Source organism: Eutrema salsugineum, unplaced genomic scaffold (genome assembly GCF_000478725.1).
Source record: "Eutrema salsugineum unplaced genomic scaffold, Eutsalg1_0 scaffold_13, whole genome shotgun sequence".
Lineage (NCBI taxonomy): Eukaryota > Viridiplantae > Streptophyta > Magnoliopsida > Brassicales > Brassicaceae > Eutrema > Eutrema salsugineum.
In genome coordinates, this window is record NW_006256885.1 from 7,753,039 (window position 1) to 7,770,400 (window position 17,362).

At 39.3% G+C, this 17,362-nt stretch overlaps 6 protein-coding genes across 8 annotated transcripts in view; 3 read left to right on the forward strand and 3 right to left on the reverse strand.

The window, feature by feature from the left end:
• Positions 1-32: 32 nt before the first annotated feature.
• Positions 33-5,218, reverse strand: LOC18023923 (phospholipase D zeta 2). Of its 3 annotated transcripts, none has more exons than XM_006407983.2 (16): positions 4,941-5,218; positions 4,489-4,590; positions 4,275-4,396; positions 4,039-4,180; positions 3,778-3,948; positions 3,282-3,683; positions 3,081-3,197; positions 2,853-2,992; positions 2,619-2,768; positions 2,385-2,541; positions 1,803-2,303; positions 1,567-1,713; positions 1,173-1,472; positions 960-1,091; positions 624-751; positions 33-505 (listed from the first exon to the last, which is right to left on the reverse strand). In XM_006407983.2, exons 1-16 carry the CDS (start codon positions 5,163-5,165, stop codon positions 271-273), a joined length of 3,171 nt encoding a protein of 1,056 aa, XP_006408046.1. In that variant the 5' UTR covers positions 5,166-5,218; the 3' UTR covers positions 33-270. The 3 variants fall into 3 exon arrangements, with proteins under 3 accessions (XP_006408046.1, XP_024015791.1, XP_024015792.1); XM_024160023.1 differs by having other exon boundaries at positions 34-508; XM_024160024.1 differs by having other exon boundaries at positions 34-508; positions 4,275-4,391; positions 4,941-5,175.
• Positions 5,219-6,843: 1,625 nt separating this feature from the next.
• Positions 6,844-8,650, reverse strand: LOC18023924. Its single transcript, XM_006407984.2, has 8 exons — positions 8,332-8,650; positions 8,168-8,234; positions 8,011-8,050; positions 7,750-7,882; positions 7,588-7,659; positions 7,423-7,503; positions 7,248-7,309; positions 6,844-7,155 (listed from the first exon to the last, which is right to left on the reverse strand). The coding sequence occupies exons 1-8, from the start codon at positions 8,575-8,577 to the stop codon at positions 7,083-7,085; spliced, it is 774 nt and encodes a 257-aa protein (XP_006408047.1). The 5' UTR covers positions 8,578-8,650; the 3' UTR covers positions 6,844-7,082.
• Positions 8,651-9,041: 391 nt separating this feature from the next.
• Positions 9,042-10,339, reverse strand: LOC18023925 (chaperone protein DnaJ). Its single transcript, XM_006407985.2, has 4 exons — positions 9,894-10,339; positions 9,761-9,797; positions 9,370-9,453; positions 9,042-9,280 (listed from the first exon to the last, which is right to left on the reverse strand). The coding sequence occupies exons 1-4, from the start codon at positions 10,236-10,238 to the stop codon at positions 9,228-9,230; spliced, it is 519 nt and encodes a 172-aa protein (XP_006408048.1). The 5' UTR covers positions 10,239-10,339; the 3' UTR covers positions 9,042-9,227.
• Positions 10,340-10,828: 489 nt separating this feature from the next.
• LOC18023926 (putative pectinesterase/pectinesterase inhibitor 22) lies at positions 10,829-13,115 on the forward strand. Its single transcript, XM_006407986.2, has 2 exons — positions 10,829-11,813; positions 12,325-13,115. The coding sequence occupies exons 1-2, from the start codon at positions 10,844-10,846 to the stop codon at positions 12,990-12,992; spliced, it is 1,638 nt and encodes a 545-aa protein (XP_006408049.1). The 5' UTR covers positions 10,829-10,843; the 3' UTR covers positions 12,993-13,115.
• Positions 13,116-13,707: 592 nt separating this feature from the next.
• Positions 13,708-16,066, forward strand: LOC18023927 (probable pectinesterase/pectinesterase inhibitor 21). Its single transcript, XM_006407987.2, has 2 exons — positions 13,708-14,914; positions 15,013-16,066. The coding sequence occupies exons 1-2, from the start codon at positions 13,906-13,908 to the stop codon at positions 15,849-15,851; spliced, it is 1,848 nt and encodes a 615-aa protein (XP_006408050.1). The 5' UTR covers positions 13,708-13,905; the 3' UTR covers positions 15,852-16,066.
• Positions 16,067-17,297: 1,231 nt separating this feature from the next.
• LOC18023929 (epoxide hydrolase A) overlaps positions 17,298-17,362 on the forward strand; it is a 1,292-nt gene continuing 1,227 nt past the window's right edge. Inside the window, exon 1 of the mRNA XM_006407990.2 lies at positions 17,298-17,362. This exon is cut by the window's right edge and continues 406 nt beyond it. Within this exon, the coding sequence (XP_006408053.2) occupies positions 17,298-17,362 (65 nt within the window).

Below are 17,362 nucleotides of genomic sequence, written 5' to 3' on the forward strand. Positions count from 1 at the left end.
AGTGAATGCATAGAATAATTTTCTTAAGGTGTGTTGTTGTATAGACTGAGGCACATGAATATTCACAAAAAATAATTAGTTTATTCTGTATACACACCTTTGCAAAGCTACGAAGCAATAAAAAAGAAAGCCCCTCTTTCTATGTAACTACAGCTCTATATATACAGATGTAACGTGTGAATTGTCAGAGATTCTTTAACCATCTAATATAGTTTTCGATAACCAGTGTGGTTTTCGGTTAAAGAGAACCGGACGTACAGTAAATAGTGGTCAGTGGAAGACTTGAGGAGCAGTGTAGAATTCGGATTCGTTGAACACCGGTCTGAGATCTTCTTGATCACACATGAACTGTAATGGGAAACACACAAGGTGCCCTCTTGTCTCCTTAAGCCTCTCCCACGAGTCGCTGCCGCATGGTTTTAGCCTCTCCGGTGCAATCCCAAGGTCGATCGTCGTATGGCCCAACTTGTCTTTACAGAGAGACACGTTGTGTCTCAATTCAGCTCTGCTTTTAGGAAGATGATCAATATATCAGCATCATTAGGTTATATCACTTCGAAGAAGTGTGTTAATTTAGTAGTTTTATCCCTAAATTAAGTTCATTGAAAGTACGAAATATGAACCTTGAGCGTATATGTTCATTGGGGATGCAAGAGAAGACTTGGTCGTAAATGTCGGTGTTCTTCTTGGCCGTTGCCATCCACAGGTCTTTGTATGTTGCATCTTTGATTGGATCTTCGATCATTTTCACCTAAACACCAAAATAAAGATTAACATTTTAGAAGTGGCTGTGAAGTGTGAACTTAACGATGGTTAAAAGAAGCTTTCCGCATAAGATCTTTATTGTATGAATATGAAATACCAGACTAACTCTTGGGTTATGTAGGCTCAAACGAAAGTAAAGGTTTCTCAAGTCAAGATTGTAAAGTAAAGGCGTTTTCAGAAAATTTGTAAATTACCTCTCCGGCTTGAAGGCCGAGATGCTCCGACCACAGGGAACATCTGAGACTATACGAGAATTTTCCGGCCAACCATTTCACTCCGTTCATTGAAGATTCCACGAATTCTTTGTCTTCTATCACAACTCCGATCTGAAATATGATCCAAAAGAATACATAAAATCATTTCTGTTTCTTCCATACATAGAATCAAATGGGAGTTGAGGTAAATACCTCAGAATCTCGTGAGCCTAGTAAGCTTCGATCGTTTATATTAGAAGATCCGATCACCGCGGTGCGGTCATCAACAATCAATAGCTTGCTATGCACGTAAATCTGGCTAGTGGCAATTGGACCACCCTCGAACAACCGTCCGTACGATCTCAGACCATAGAAAGAGATGTAATCTTGCGTCTTGGGACCGAGCAGAGCGTTAAGGTTGTCAAGAATTGAAGTTCTTTCTCTTGAGATCGTACGGTATTGCCAATGCATCAGTGCTCTAACCGTAGCTGCTCCGAAGTCATCGATACCTCCCTGTTTAGTGTCAACACAATAAACATGATTGGCATCTCGGTTCTACTCTGAACAACGATCTGTGAATTGTGGTAGGAAGAAGAAAACTGTATACCTGAAATCCAGGGAGGAGCGGTATAACGATCACGACACGGAAGCACTTGTTCTCTTCATGAGCCTTGAGAATGCGTCTGTATAGCGCTTCGAGAACGCGGTTTAGAATCGTTTCATCTTTTTCTAGTCCAGAGATGAAGAACTGGTTCTGGAAGATTAAGAGGGAAAAAAAAGGGATTAATCTGAGATCAAGAAATTTTTTATATTAAATGTTTTGAATGATGAAGATTATAATACCTCGATGTAGATGAAATGTTGAGCGTTTTGGATGAGGGAACAATAAGCTTGATGAATGCTGTCTTCAGGCTGGCTAGTCCCAGCGGACCATTGGCTAACACTTCTGATGACCTGACACCGACAATCACTTTGCTTCCCGATTTGCCACCACCACTCGTTCACAGTCTCATCCCGATCGCTTTCCTCTGAAGTTTCCCCAGGAGACTCATCTCTACCATGGGATCGACCGACATCTTGTCTTGATCCTCTGTCACACTTCATATCTCCTTTGCTGGCGAATTCCGCATCGGTTTCTTGCGGGAGAAGCAAAGGGATTTCCTGAGGAGGTGAGGCAGATGAGAACGAGTCTTGTCTGGCAAGAACAACAGGTTTTTCAGGGTCTTCCTCTGGTTTAGCTGCTGCGATAATGTCGATCTCTCTAGTTCCCAAGTAGTGAGGAAGAACCATATGGTGATGAGGCATCAGCAATGGAATCGTTTGTTCATTAGGTGCCTTGTTTCTCTAATCAAAACAAAGACTAAATATAATCAAAACCGTGTAATACTAAACGCAATTGCTAAAAAAAAAACAGCGAAATCTTACCTTAGAGTGGTTCCAACGCTGGACGAAATGTCGAGCCACATCGCGACAAGGCGGTCCCCAGAGAGCGCAGTGAACCTCGTGCCACGGCATTCTCGGGTATTTCCTCCGGTCTAGCTCGTCTTTCATCGTTTCTTCCCATGAATTTGGTTCAGATTCTCTGACAATAGATTTAACAATTGGTCAGAAAGACGATTCCTTTTGTTATAAAAAGTTGAGACTAGTTCAGAATCTCACCTAGGATTATAATAATCTTTTCCTGGCCATATATGAGGAGGGCAATCTCCAATTTTGTGCTCAGCTGTATCGTAGCGGCCGAAACAGAGATCCAACCCTCCGATGAAGCAAACTTGATAATCAACAATCACTATCTTGTCATGGTGCGACCTGAAAAAAACACCATATAATTAACTTTAATTAGTTGTAATTAAGAAGGTTACAAAAATCAGCGGGTTTTGGTTAATAATGTACCAGAGGTAGATTCCGGTTGAGAGATGGTCTGGATAACGAAGAACCTTGACGTTCTTGTGAATGTTTTGAAGCCGTTTCTTGCTGTACATGCTGTTGATTTTCAGCGCGATTTGAACTTCCTTGTACATAAGAATATAAATCTGCAACAAATTATTCAAATTTTTATTAGCGTTTTGCGTTTATAACAAAACCAATCATATCCACTGAGAGAGATCTCTGTAACCATACCTTAACGCCTTGCTTTGCTTTTGTCTCAAGCAATGCATCGAGACGCAATGACGGATGATCTTCAAACGGGCGTTTGAGATATAGCTCCGGGCATAACCACCAACCCGTAATAAATATCTACAAAGATGACATTTATATTTAAACTCCACTCAAATTCTTGTAATCCTGTGACAATTACGAGCTGACGCAAAGAAATGGAACCTCTGATGTAGCGTTTTGGATTGCAAACGCGATTGCTTCAAACGCGGTGTGACCATCAACGAACCACTGAGCCTGGCTTCCGTCTGATGTCAATCCTCTAGGCGGCGCAAACGAACCAAACCGATGTGGACTGTAGCAACCAGCCTCGTCAACGGCCTTAACCCACTCTTTGACTTTCCTGCAGCTCGTAGTTCTGAGCCTCACGGTTCGGTCTCCACTTGTAACCTCGAAGCCAAAACGCAGTGGGTTGCGTTCTTTCACCTGTTCAGCCAAACGTGGTTGCTCAGAAGACTCTTTTGTACCCTGGAACCCTAATGAGTCAAACACCATTATATCTAGAAGCTTTCCACTGAAGGGATCTTCAAGTAACGCTAAGAACCCCGGTTTCAGAACCGCCCAAACCTGAAAACATTCAAAAAAAATTCAGAAATCATTCATCCGAGCAAGAAAAAAAACAGAAACTTTACACAAAACCCGACTTTCATTTTGTCTGAACCTTTGTCCAGCTATTTCCAAAGCAGCCGAGACATTGCGAAGGAAGACAGCATCGTGCACCATCAGATCCAGGGACTTTCCTCAGGTGTTTCACTGTGACATACCCTTCTTTCATCTTCGAACCGTACTCCCTAGCAAACGAGAGTCTAGAAACTTCCAGGAACTTGCAGACCTGTGGATACATTTTAAGTGTGACGCAAGAAACATGGAAATCGCAACTAGAAAATAGTCACAGTAAGCGTCAGCGGTCAAAAACTCAAACCTCTTTGGAGTTTACAATGTCCAAGTTCCCTAGAAAGAGATTCAAGTAGCCTTGCATTGCGTTTTTCCCACGGTCTACAACTGTCTCTGACCGGCCTATCGTTGGACGGATGATTGAAAACGCTGCACGCGAAGGAACATTCCTGTACAACACAAAAACCTAATTTTGAGCCAAAAGATAGGCCATCATTTTTTTTTTTACTCGAATCCACAAAAGTGAGAGACTTTAGAAAGCACCTGTTTTTTACACTATCTTCAGTGTAGAGCAGAGGAAGAGCGCCGTCGTCGGGTTCTTCATCATCTTGCACAACTGATCCTTGCATATCAAAGATTCCCAAGCTATGCAGCCACTCTCTAACCTGTCCAAAACCGTAATTTGTAAGTTCAAGAATTTGTTTTCTTTTTGTTGTTGCGTGTGTTAGCAAATCTGCAGACTTCGGAAAATACTGACCTGTTCTTGCTTCTCGTGGAGTTCCTCAATGATCAAACGTTTCTTCAAAGCAAAATGTAGGTATAGAACTTGAGACGCTTTCTTTTGTAATGTCCACTTGAACTAAACATAAACCAAAAACAGAGTATACCAATTTCAAGATCTTTCTTTGTAATTAATACTGAACAGAGAAACTCAGGGAGAACAAAAAACTCTGACATTGCATATCTGATATCTGCACTAATAAACTCTATTTTTTCAAATTAAAATATGTTCATCACGAATTCTTTGTCAGAGATATGGAAAACTTTAGCCGTAAGGAAAGGAAAAATAGGAATAATCAAAGAGAGAATATGATCAGTTTGGGCATTAAATCAAAATCTAGTGACAATTTAACCGAGGGTATTAGTCTCTTCTAAAAGACAAGTTGACATTGTAAAATATGTATCTATAGGCGTATGTATACACAACACCTGTTTATACTGAAGCTCCAAGGTGTAAGAAAGAAGCAAGGGGCTAAAATCGGTGGTGTCTGGTGGAGAGACGGAGACGATCGCCGCCTTCGGAAGCTCGTCGAATATCTGACTTCCGCCGCCGAGAAAATTTGCCGCCGCCGCATCAGCTCCGGAAGTTCTGGTTCTTCTGATGACGCCGTCCGACTTAACGCCGTTAGGGACGAGCAATTTCTCCGTCGTCATCGATTAATTTCCTTCACCACCGTCGGAACTCGCCCTCCTTTAGCACGAAGACATGCCCGAAAAAATCGAGATTCCAATGATCAAATAATTCTGTTTATGATATATATATATATATATATATATACAGTTAATTAAGGTGTCGAAAAAAAAAAAGTTAATTACGGTTTAAATCTGTCTGACAAATAGTAGATTCAACGGGAAGAGGAGTGGTTCCGTGACGTTAGGTTTAACGAATGTATCCGGTTGCGTCGTGAGATTATGACACGTAATATTATTGTCACGTGTACGGTTGAGATCGAGGATACATGCTTACTCCCGTCTACCCTTACCGTGTATATGCAACTTGGTTCCATCGTTTCCAAGTTGGACAAAGTAGCATAATGACGATTTTACCCTTAAACCTTTGCCTTGCTAAAATATTACTCTCACTCAAGTCTTGGTATCGGTTTACAAAATTTACAAAAGCCCCATGTCCAATCTTTTCGAAACCATCTTTTCTTTTCTTTTTAATCACCGATAGATCTCGGGTTTATTTCTAAAGTAACAAAAATAGTTTTTCTTTTTTATAATATCTTATTATGCCTACCGTGACCAACCATTGTATTTAGGTGTCCGAATGAATTTTTGAGTGTCCTTAGTCTTAAGACTCTTAGGATAGTTTATAGTAGTTTTGATGTCTTTAGTGTGTTTACAGATCATTTGGAAGTTAAGAGATGCAAAGGACTCGAAAAGAATGGTCTTCTTAAAAAAAATGATCACTAAATAAGACTAATGCATTAATTGTCTTTTGATTAGCGCTAACAAATTAATCAATTAGTCAAATGAACTTGAGACACGGTAAAAATCTAACTCGATTTCCGGTGATGTTATTAGCTTTCACATCCACTCGTGGGACAATTTGGTCTTTTGCCGACACCAGGGTTGATATTGTGCGAGGTATATGCCATGCAAGCATCAAACGACAAGAATATCCCAATTTTTCTGTGCTTTATCAGATCAGAATATTCCCAAAAATACTTATTATATCCATATGACATGTGGTTAGACAAAAATGATTGCTTCCACTTTTTATTCTTTGATTAATACTGACAAAACAAAATACTAGTATATGATTTAGAATTTTCCTTCCCTGACTATTTAATGCTATTATTTAATCCTTTATATAAAGTACAAACTCTTATTAACTATAGCGTATAAGCATAATATAGTTATATAAATTAATCTGTCTACATACGACGTATTTCGTATACCAGTTTAAGCGAATAACCGGAATAGTAAGTTTTAGATGTTCTCCTGAAAATGATCGTTCTATCCTTTTTCTGCCATCAATTATCGCTCATCTAAAGCAATACGTAAACAAAATTAATATAACGTTATATAGATGTTAGATAGACTGTCTAAGGATCAACCGGTGTAAAACATGTATATATAACATATAAACTTTATTTTAAAACTTCATTATTGTACCATCACTTTCATATTCAGAAAGTGAAATTTTATCCAAAGATCCCTCCAAAGATTGATAATTGGTAAGAAAACTTCAACATATAATTTTATAAGTATGTTTGTGAATGATTTTCAAAACGGCGCAGTATTCCAATTTTATTACACTTATAAACTAGAAAATCAAAACCGGCATTCTGACTTTTTTTAGTTACATTGTACTAAACCGAAAACCTTATCGAACATCCTTAATTTTTATTACACTTCATACCAGGGATAATACCAAAAAGTTGAGGAAAAAAAAACAAGGGGTAATCATAAATTCATAACACTATTCTAGTAAATTTTAACTTTAAAAAGTAAAAACATTCTAGTAAATTGCGAATGGAGGTCCAGCTATTTATTGGGCTAATATTTTACAAGTTGGGCCTTAAACTGTTATGAATGTAAGGCTCCAAAACACCTCGAACCGGCTCAAACAAAATCGGAGCTCCAGTTTCTACAAATGCAGTGAACTTTAGCTAGTGAAGCCATGTAATCATCCGACCTAAAATAAATTTGGAAAGCAAAAGCATCAAAAACACCAAACCATAGCATTTTTCATTTTGATTGCTCTTAGTGTTCTTTAGAAAGTCAAACCTCTGCCCATATGGAGATCCACAAGCCGCGGTTATATGAAACTTTGCGCTTTCTGATTTACCCTACAACGAGAATCAGACAAGAAACTTAGAGAAGATTACTTGAGGACTGTTTGATAACAGTACATGTCAACGAACGAAGATCGTGTTGAAGATATTCAAGATCAAGAGCATACCTCAGCTTCATAGTAGAGCCCTGCATACAGCGAAGCGTAGAAGTATTCACTTGCTTGACCGCTCGAGAAGTCATTAACTAACTGTGATTTCAAAACCAAAACATTAAGACAGTTTTGTGGAAGAAAACCATAACATCAATTATCAGAGAAACCTGTCTCAAAAACCTTTTCAGGATCACCACCATTCTTGAATAGGTTATAAGCTTCCCGCATCACAGGCCGAGAATCTCTACCAACCTACAAACATTTGTCTAAACTCATAAATCCTGCTTTTGTAATTGATCAGCGAATAATAATCTTTAGGATAAACAAAAAACAAAAAAAAACCTCAAGAAACTGTTTGCGTGCACCATCAATACCGTGGAGCCGAGCCTCACATAGAAAGCACCAAATCGACTCCTCTGTGTCATTTGGGTTTTGGGCAACATCTAACCGGAACTGCTCTGCACCTTCTTCAAACCTGTTGGTATATGGAGGATTTGCTTCATATAATAGAAAGAGACCAAAAACTAAAACAGGAGGAGGCAATTTCTTCTACACTTTCAAATCCGTAACATGAGAGAAAGACAATGAGTAAGGAGCTAGTACCTATCCAGGTAGTAAAGAGAAAGCCCGCGTTGCCACAGATCTGTCATCAAAGGAAACGTTAGTGTTCCCATAAAGTGGTCTAAAGATTTGATTCAATTTTCAAGCTTTCCAGAGAAATAAAGTTGTAAGATAAAGACAACGCACAACAAAAACCTACATGCCTTTTGCCGGGGATCCAACACAATAGCTCTATCGAACTCTGTCACCGATCCAGAAACATCACCCTTTCACAAACATTTTGAATATCATTTCCTATTTAAAGATCGAAAATTTTAAAAAGGGTTTCTTTTGTTAGAACAATTTTTTCTTTTCCTTATTCACCTTTCTGAAAAGCTGCATTCCGCTTCGAACCGCTGCGATAGCCTCACGGGGGTTTGAGTCTCCACCGCCGGTTATGGCATCCCAAATCGAGGAAACAGAAGGAAGGAAGAGTCTGCGAGAGAGTGCGTGAGGTGGGTGGCGAGAAAGTTGGGGGTTTAGGGTTTTCAATGGCGTGATCGCCGTGAAACGCCGTGGAATTGTGGGAGACGGGCATCTGATGGGTTTCACGATCTGGGTGAATGCCATTGATGGCGGAAGCTGAAGAATTTCACCACGACGATTACAATTTATCTAGGAATTAACGGACTACTTTCCCAGTATTTCCAGAAGATAAGATGACAAATGGGAGGGAATAAATGCACCGTTACAACCCGGAAAATCCCGGTTTATTGATTCGCCTGATGAACCAATTGGTGTTTAGTTTGAAAGCTGTACCGGTTGTTTTCCGTCGGTTTAATTGAGTTTGCATCGTTTTTTAATTGAACCGGTTGAATTCAGAATGAGCGGGTGCAAAAGTCTAATTGGTTAGTCCTAGTCCTTTTTTTGGACAACAACTTCATTAATTAAAGTTTAAGAGCTACACAGGTAGGGAAACAAAGAGATTTGGCTAAATGAAGAAAGAAAAACTTTTGCTTGAGAAAAGTTATTACCAACTCAGTCAAATACCCTAGTCTGAAATCAACATCCGTGTTCGAATTAGTCTTAGGGTATCAATAACTTGCTTGTATTGGAACTGATCTAACAAGTGAAATGGAAAAAACTGAGGATCACATATTAAACATGTAATGCTCTATACTATCATTATACTATAAACAAGTTAGAAATGTTATCAAGTAGTCCAAAAAGACCAATGTCGAAAACAATTTCATTGCGATATTAAGGATTTATTCTATTATTTATAAACGGCGACGATATCCGGAACCTCCACATTTCTTGCAGAAAATCAAACCTATATTTAACAAAAAAAGACCCAATTCAAAAAATTATTAAAGAAACTAATCAGCACAAAAGCGATATAGTTTAGTTAATAAATATTACCTGATCCTTTGCAAATCTTGCAGTTAACCATTCCAGATTCCACCTTCATCTTACCTTCTTGACAGAAAACACATTTTGTTCCACCTTTTTGCGCAAACCCACAAAAATAAACAGGAGAACACTTTTAACATACTAATATCAAGTAGTTTGATGTAAAAAAAAATAAAAATTGAAGTTGTTTAAAAACTGTCTTACGATGAAGTAAACATTACTTACTTCCAAGCATAAAAGTAAACTTAATTTCTTTTTGGTATCATCAACTAGTTGTTTCTAATCCAAGGCAACAAAGAATCATCAATTGGTTCTAAACCAGAACCTCATAAGTGACTAAAATCCAATCATCTACATATTAAAATGCAATTTCCTGAAGAATATAAAGAGAGAGATTTACCATTTCCACCACATCTCTCACAAGGAACTGGGTCTCCCTGCAAGAATAATAATAAAAAAAAAAAACCCAAAATTTTCACAAAGAAAATGATTTCGTGAGAAATTACGGATATGGGTTTTGCTTCTGATTTCACCTTGAAGCCGAGGAAGAGAGAGAGAGCAATGGCAACGACGAGACTGATGGTAACAATGAAGGTTTGCGTATCGACGAATCCACCACCATCGAAGCCGCTACTAATGAAGAGAACGGAAGGGTTGATGATGAGATTAGACGAGGAGTGAACACTTGTCCGAGAACATTTGTTTGCCTTGTGGTGATGGCTACTAAATTCGGTTATGGCATCCCAAATCGAGGAAACAGAAGGAAGGAAGAGTTTGCCTTGGGGGTTTAGGGTTTTCAATGGCGAGATCGCCGTGAAACGCCGTGGAATTGTGGGAGAAGGGCATCTGATGGGATTCACGATCTGGGTTAGTGCCATTGATGGCGGAAGCTGAAGAACTCCACCAAGACGATTTATCTAGAAATTAACGGACTGCTCACTTTCCCAGTATTTCCAGAAGATAAGATGACAAATGGGAGGGACGATATGTAGCGCTACAACCCGGAAATCTCGGTTTATTGATTCGCTTGATGAACCGGTTATTTTCCGTCAGTTTAATTGAGCTGTACAACCTGAAAGGTGTACCGGTTGTTTTCCGTCGGTTTAATTGATATTGCATCGTCTTTTAATTGAACCGGTTGAATTCAGAATGAGCGGATGCAAACGTCTGGTTTTTTTTTTTTTTTTGCTCACAAACGTCTGGTTAAATTAGTCCTACTCCTAGAAGCAGAATTTAAAGTTTATTGAGCAAAACAAAGAGCTTTGGCCAAAATGAAGAAAGAATAACTTTTGCTTGAGAAAAGAGTAACAAAAGAAGGTAAAAAGTTAAAGTTTGAATTTGTTCCTACAGTTCCCAAAGAGGCAAAGAACATTTCTTCACCAACAATCAATACCTAAACCTTCCAAGATTTGTTTCTATATATATGCCTTCACTCTTTCCTCTGTTCTTTTTCTTTTGCAAACCCAAAACCGATTATCACAAAATGGACATCACGAGGTTTCTCTGCGCACATCTCTTACTTATAATGCTTATGTTCGTTCAAACTTTATCGTCCGAAACCACAATCTTCAAGCCCTACAAAGATGAAAACTTTCGGTCCTTGGTCGCCAAAGCGTGCCAATTTATCGATGCCCACGAGTTGTGCGTCTCTAACATCCGCACGCACATTAAGAAATCGGGTCACGGGTTAAACCCACATTCGGTTTTAAGTGCTGCGGTAAAAGAGGCACACGACAAAGCCAAGTTGGCAATGGAAGGAATCCCCACGGTCACGACGTTATCTTTCCGTTCCCGTGAACAAATTGCAATAGAGGATTGCAAAGAGCTTGTAGGCTTCTCTGTGACGGAGCTAGCATGGTCGATGCTGGAGATGAACAAACTCCATGGAGGAGCAGGAATTGACGGTGGCTCTCACGACGCTGCTGCTGCAGGAGGCAACCTTAAGACATGGCTAAGCGCGGCGATGAGTAACCAAGACACGTGTCTAGAAGGGTTTGAAGGAACAGAGAGAAAGTACGAGGAACTGATCAAAGGTAGCTTGAGACAAGTCACTCAGCTCGTGAGCAATGTCCTAGACATGTACACGCAGCTCAATGCCTTGCCTTTCAAGGCATCTAGGAACGAGAGCTTTACCGCTAGCCCTGAGTGGCTCCCAGAGACCGACGAGAGCCTCATGATGCGCCTCGAACCCAGCGCCATGCACCCAGACACGGTCGTATCTCTGGATGGAAAAGGGAAGTATCGGACGATTAATGAGGCCATTAACGAGGCTCCTAATCATAGCACAAAGAGATATGTTATATACGTGAAGAAAGGTTTGTATAAAGAGAATATTGATTTAAAGAAGAAGAAGACTAACATAATGCTTGTCGGTGACGGTATTGGACAGACGATCATTACCGGTGACCGGAATTTCTTGCAGGGTCTTACCACTTTCCGAACTGCAACCGTTGGTTAGTATTAATAATTTAATATAAGTTAGTTAAATTATTAGTTTATTGATTGATTGATTGATTAACCTTTTTTGTACTTTCCTCACTTTTTGGTTTTTGTCAAATCTTGTTTATTAGTGTGTCTGAAAAGCATAGATGCTTTCTGCAATCCGCAGGCTTCAAGCTTTATAGTATTAATTCTTAGAGTTTTATTCCTTTCTTGTGCTACAAATATCTTAGACATCTCTAATTAACTAGTATCAGTTTATTAATTAATCCTTTTATTTATTACCTTTTTATTATTGTCTCTCTTTTTCGTTTTAGTCAAATTTCGTATATTACTATTTGGGAAAAATCAGAACTAAACATAGATTCTTTTGCTTTCTGTAAACCGAAGAGTTCCAAGTTTTTTATATTCTTTTCTTATATTCATCCATTTCCTGTGCTACAAGTAACTGCTTATCTAATAATTTTTTGTTTTGTTTATATCTAATTAATTAATTAGTTCAATCCTTAATTTGGTTTTGATCAGCTGTTTCCGGAAGAGGTTTCATAGCAAGGGACATAACTTTCAGAAACACGGCCGGACCGCATAACCGTCAAGCTGTCGCATTGAGGGTCGATTCCGACCAATCTGCCTTCTTCCGATGTAGCATGGAAGGTTATCAAGATACTCTCTACGCACATTCCCTTCGTCAGTTCTACAGAGAATGTGAAATCTCCGGTACAATCGATTTCATATTCGGAAACGGTGCCGCCGTGTTTCAGAACTGTAAAATCTATACACGGGTTCCGTTACAGCTCCAGAAGGTAACGATAACTGCGCAAGGGAGAAAAAGCCCTAACCAGAACACAGGGTTTGTAATCATGAACAGTTACGTCTTAGCCACGCAACCTACTTATCTGGGCCGGCCATGGAAACTTTTCTCAAGAACGGTGTACATGGACACTTACATGAGCCAGCTGGTCCAGCCCAGAGGTTGGCTTGAGTGGTTTGGTGACTTTGCTTTGAAGACATTGTGGTATGGCGAATACAATAATGTTGGGCCGGGTTGGCGGTCATCGAGTCGGGTTAAATGGCCTGGTTATCATATCATGGACAAACGGACTGCACTGTCTTTCACCGTTGGATCGTTCATTGATGGTCGGAAATGGCTTCCAGCAACAGGTGTCACGTTCACCGCTGGTCTAGCTAATTAATTCAAATAATTTATAATTATGTTACTAATTTTCATTTATTCAAGCCTCTCAATCGAGGAGAACATTCACGAATCATGATATATTGTTTGTGCCTTGTGCTATGTGTATGTTTCAATTTTTAATCTGCGTCTGATTATTCATTTTATGTAAAGCATTTAGTTTTATTCAAGTATTATAAATTATACTTTAGCAATATTCCAGAAAAGCTTCCAAAATTTCTGTCATTTTATCTGTAGATCATATATGAATATCTTGAGCTACCTAAGTGCTGAAATGGTTTCTAGTAATTTCACGGCTAAGTCGTATTTAGGCCGGCCATGGAAGGAGTACTCAAGGACAATTATGGATGAGGAAATTATATTCAGTTTATCAGCTAATGGTCCTTTAATTTTAACAAAAATACATTTATGTTGTTAATTAGTAGTTATAAAATACGATTACGACACTGATAAAATCCGGTTGAGAAAACAAACAAACAAAAAATGAGGCTTCGAATCTCTAAAATAAGATCAATAATTTCCCCTAATTAGAAACTCAGAAGAAACAGAGAAGACAAAAAAACTACCACAGGCCTATTTTTTGTCTTTTCAATAGTTTCTCAGTAGCCGAGTTTCCCGTCAAGCCTCACAAAACAGAGCAAACAGAATAAACGAACTCTTAATTTATCCTTTCAGTTATAAATAAGCCATCTCGACAATTATGAAAAAATGCACACTCCTAAGGAGGCTTACGTCAACCTTCGAAGGAGGAGTCCATAAAACTCACAATCTCGTTTTCTCTCAGAAAGAACAACGAACAGCTCTAATTCTTTTAAACAAAACTTCTTCAGAGCTGTTCAAGTTCAAAAAAACAATTTGATAAATAGAAGACAACAAAAGATATTGTAAGGAAAAACACAAAAAAAGAACCAAAGATGTCGTACGGATACGACGATGATTCAAAGAGGAAGAAGAGACTTGTTCTTATCTCAATCTCCTCTGTTCTCTTGATCACGCTTGTGGTTGCCCTTACCGTCGGTTTCAGCCTCAAAAAGGGTGAAGTTAACGGTGACTCTGAAGGACAGATAAATGCTTCCGTCAAGGCCGTCAAGGACGTTTGTGCACCAACGGATTACAAGAAGACTTGTGAAGACACTCTGATCAAGAACGGTAACAACACGACCGACCCGATGGAGTTGGTTAAGACGGCGTTTAGTGTCACGATGAAGCAGATCACTGACGCGGCTAAGAAGTCTCAGACGATGATGGAGCTTCAGAAGGATCCGAGGACGAGGATGGCGCTTGACCAGTGCAAGGAGCTGATGGATTACGCTTTAGGAGAGCTTAGTAACTCTTTCGAGGAACTTGGGAAGTTTGAGTTCCACAAGCTCGACGAGGCTTTGATCAATCTGAGGATTTGGCTCAGCGCAGCGATTAGCCACGAGGAGACTTGCCTTGAAGGGTTTCAAGGGACGCAAGGAAACGCGGGAGAGACGATGAAGAAAGCCTTGAAGACCGCTATCGAGTTGACACACAACGGGCTAGCGATCATAAGCGAGATGTCGAATTTCGTGGGCCAAATGGAGATTCCTGGGCTTAATAGCCGCAGGCTTCTGGCCCAAGAAATCCCCTCGTGGGTGGACCAGAGAGGGCGTAGGCTCTTGCAGGACGCAGCCGCATATTCCGATTCGAAGCCTGATATCGTGGTGGCCCAGGATGGGAGTGGTCAGTACACGACCATCAACGACGCCTTGAAGAATGTCCCCAAGAAGAAGAACACGACTTTCGTGGTTCACATCAAAGCTGGACTTTACAAGGAGTACGTTCAAGTGAACAAGAGCATGACTCATCTCGTGTTCATCGGTGATGGTCCCGACAAAACCATCATTTCCGGCAACAAGAACTACAAGGACGGTATCACTACCTACCGTACCGCCACTGTTGGTACGTATGATATATGTTTATAATGATTTTTTATAAAAAGATTTTTAAAAAGTCGTCTATGTTGATGAACATAAATGAATTAATGGTTATTAATGCAGCAATCGTTGGAGACTACTTCATCGCCAAGAACATTGGGTTCGTTAACACAGCTGGGCCAATCAAACATCAAGCCGTTGCGGTTAGGGTTCAATCAGATGAGTCGATATTTTTCAACTGTAGATTCGATGGTTACCAAGACACGCTCTACACCCACTCCCACCGTCAGTTCTACCGAGACTGCACCATCTCAGGCACTATTGATTTCCTCTTTGGAGACGCGGCTGCTGTATTCCAAAATTGTACTTTGTTGGTGAGGAAGCCACTCCCGAACCAGGCATGTCCGATCACAGCCCACGGTCGTAAAGACCCGAGGGAATCAACCGGATTTGTGTTCCAGGGTTGCACAATTGCTGGCGAACCGGATTACTTGGCAGTCAAGGAAACTAGCAAAGCCTATCTCGGAAGGCCATGGAAGGAGTACTCAAGGACTATCATCATGAACACTTTCATCCCAGATTTCGTCCAGCCACAAGGATGGCAACCGTGGCTCGGAAACTTTGGCCTCGACACGTTGTTCTACTCTGAAGTTCAGAACACAGGACCAGGAGCAGCCCTTGCAAGCCGGGTTACTTGGCCAGGAATCAAGACACTTAGCAACGACGAGATCCTCAAGTTCACACCGGATCAGTACATCCAAGGTAACGTTTGGGTTCCTGGCAAAGGTGTTCCGTACACTCCTGGCCTTTTGGCTGCTAACCCAACGACCGCTGCGACAACCGTCCCGAGCGACTCAGCTGCTCCAGGTTTCTCCTCCTTCACCGACACAAGTGGCGCTGGCTCGATTTCTCCAGCTGCTTCCCCGGAGAGCTCCGGTACGATGGTTTCAAAGTCTACCTAAAAGATCGATTAAGATACCATATAATGTGTTTTTTCCTACTCTAATTTTCTTTTTAAAAAAACCTGAAAAGAAAAAAGTTTCCACAACCTCGAGGAGTTCAGGATTATTGATCTACCAAATTGTTGAGATTAATGTTTAGCTTTGTAAACTCATGTTTATTATTGCAGTACATTAAAGATGTTGTTTATAAATCGATTAAAATTTCCATATGTAGATTATTAGCTCATGACTAGTATACATGCTTGAGTTATCTTTTTTATCCACTTATAGAAGTATCCTGTGAGGAATAAAAATCTGCAACTAATGGTTATTATTCATCAACATTTTAACATTACAGATTTATTTCACCGTTACTATTCATGAATGGTTTTTCAGAACAATATTATATCATATTGGAAGATAATGGCTTCTTTATTACATATCAACCACATTGTTTAAGCAAGTATATATTCATATTGTGGGTAGTTTCATTAATTTTAGATTTCAGTATATATAAGGAAACTTTGAAAATATTTCACTCAGTGTCATTCATTTCACCATATCACACACCTCCATCATCTATATATCGAGACAAGCATAGAAAACCGAAATTAAAGTTCGAAGTTTTTTTTTTTTTTTTGACAACTTAAAGTTCGAAGGTTCTAAAACATGATTAGACGATAAAGTCTTGCTTGCACCCAAAAAAGAATCCATAAATAGTGAAACCAGATTTTTCACCAAAAAGTGAGTTTTCATCTTTCTATCACAGTATCACAGATGAATTTTTTATCTTTTACGGGAAACAAAAGTAGTTACACCTAACTTCTTTTACTTCTGCATTCACTTCATCTCTTCTTTCGAGGAGCTCAAAGTTATTGGCTCCATTTTTCATAAAATTTTCAGATAAATTTTATGAACGCTATCAAAATATATGAATTTTTCATAGCAAAAAAAAAAAACACAACAACATGAAATTCAATAAATTTTCAAAACCCTATCAAACTAGGATTTATCTCTTCTTCTTATTGGCATGCATAAAACTAGGTAGACTAATTTACCTTGTAAGATTCAATTTTTTGTTTACCTTGATTTATTTTAAATACTATAATATTTTGATACCCAAATAATTTATAGTAATCTCAAGAGACATGCAACCATCATGTAAATGCTAATTTATAGAGTCTGTAACTTGTCACGGTCAATATACAATATTCAAATGATTAACTTGTTTTGAGTCTAATTTTTGGTTTTGAGACTATTTTCTACCAACTTATGTTACCATTTGAATCGAGAATTACTGCCATCTGAAAAAGTAGGTAAGAATTTCCCAACAGAACTAGTATTTAAAATTTACTCCTTTTATTAGATAAAGGTAATTTCCTCTTTTTATTTATATCACAACCAAAACGACCCGATTACACAGCTTAAAGAGCCATTCATAGATCCAACAGAAACTAAAGGAGAGAAATGGAAGAAATCGATCATAGAATGGTGAGTGTAAACGGCATAACAATGCACATTGCCGAGAAAGG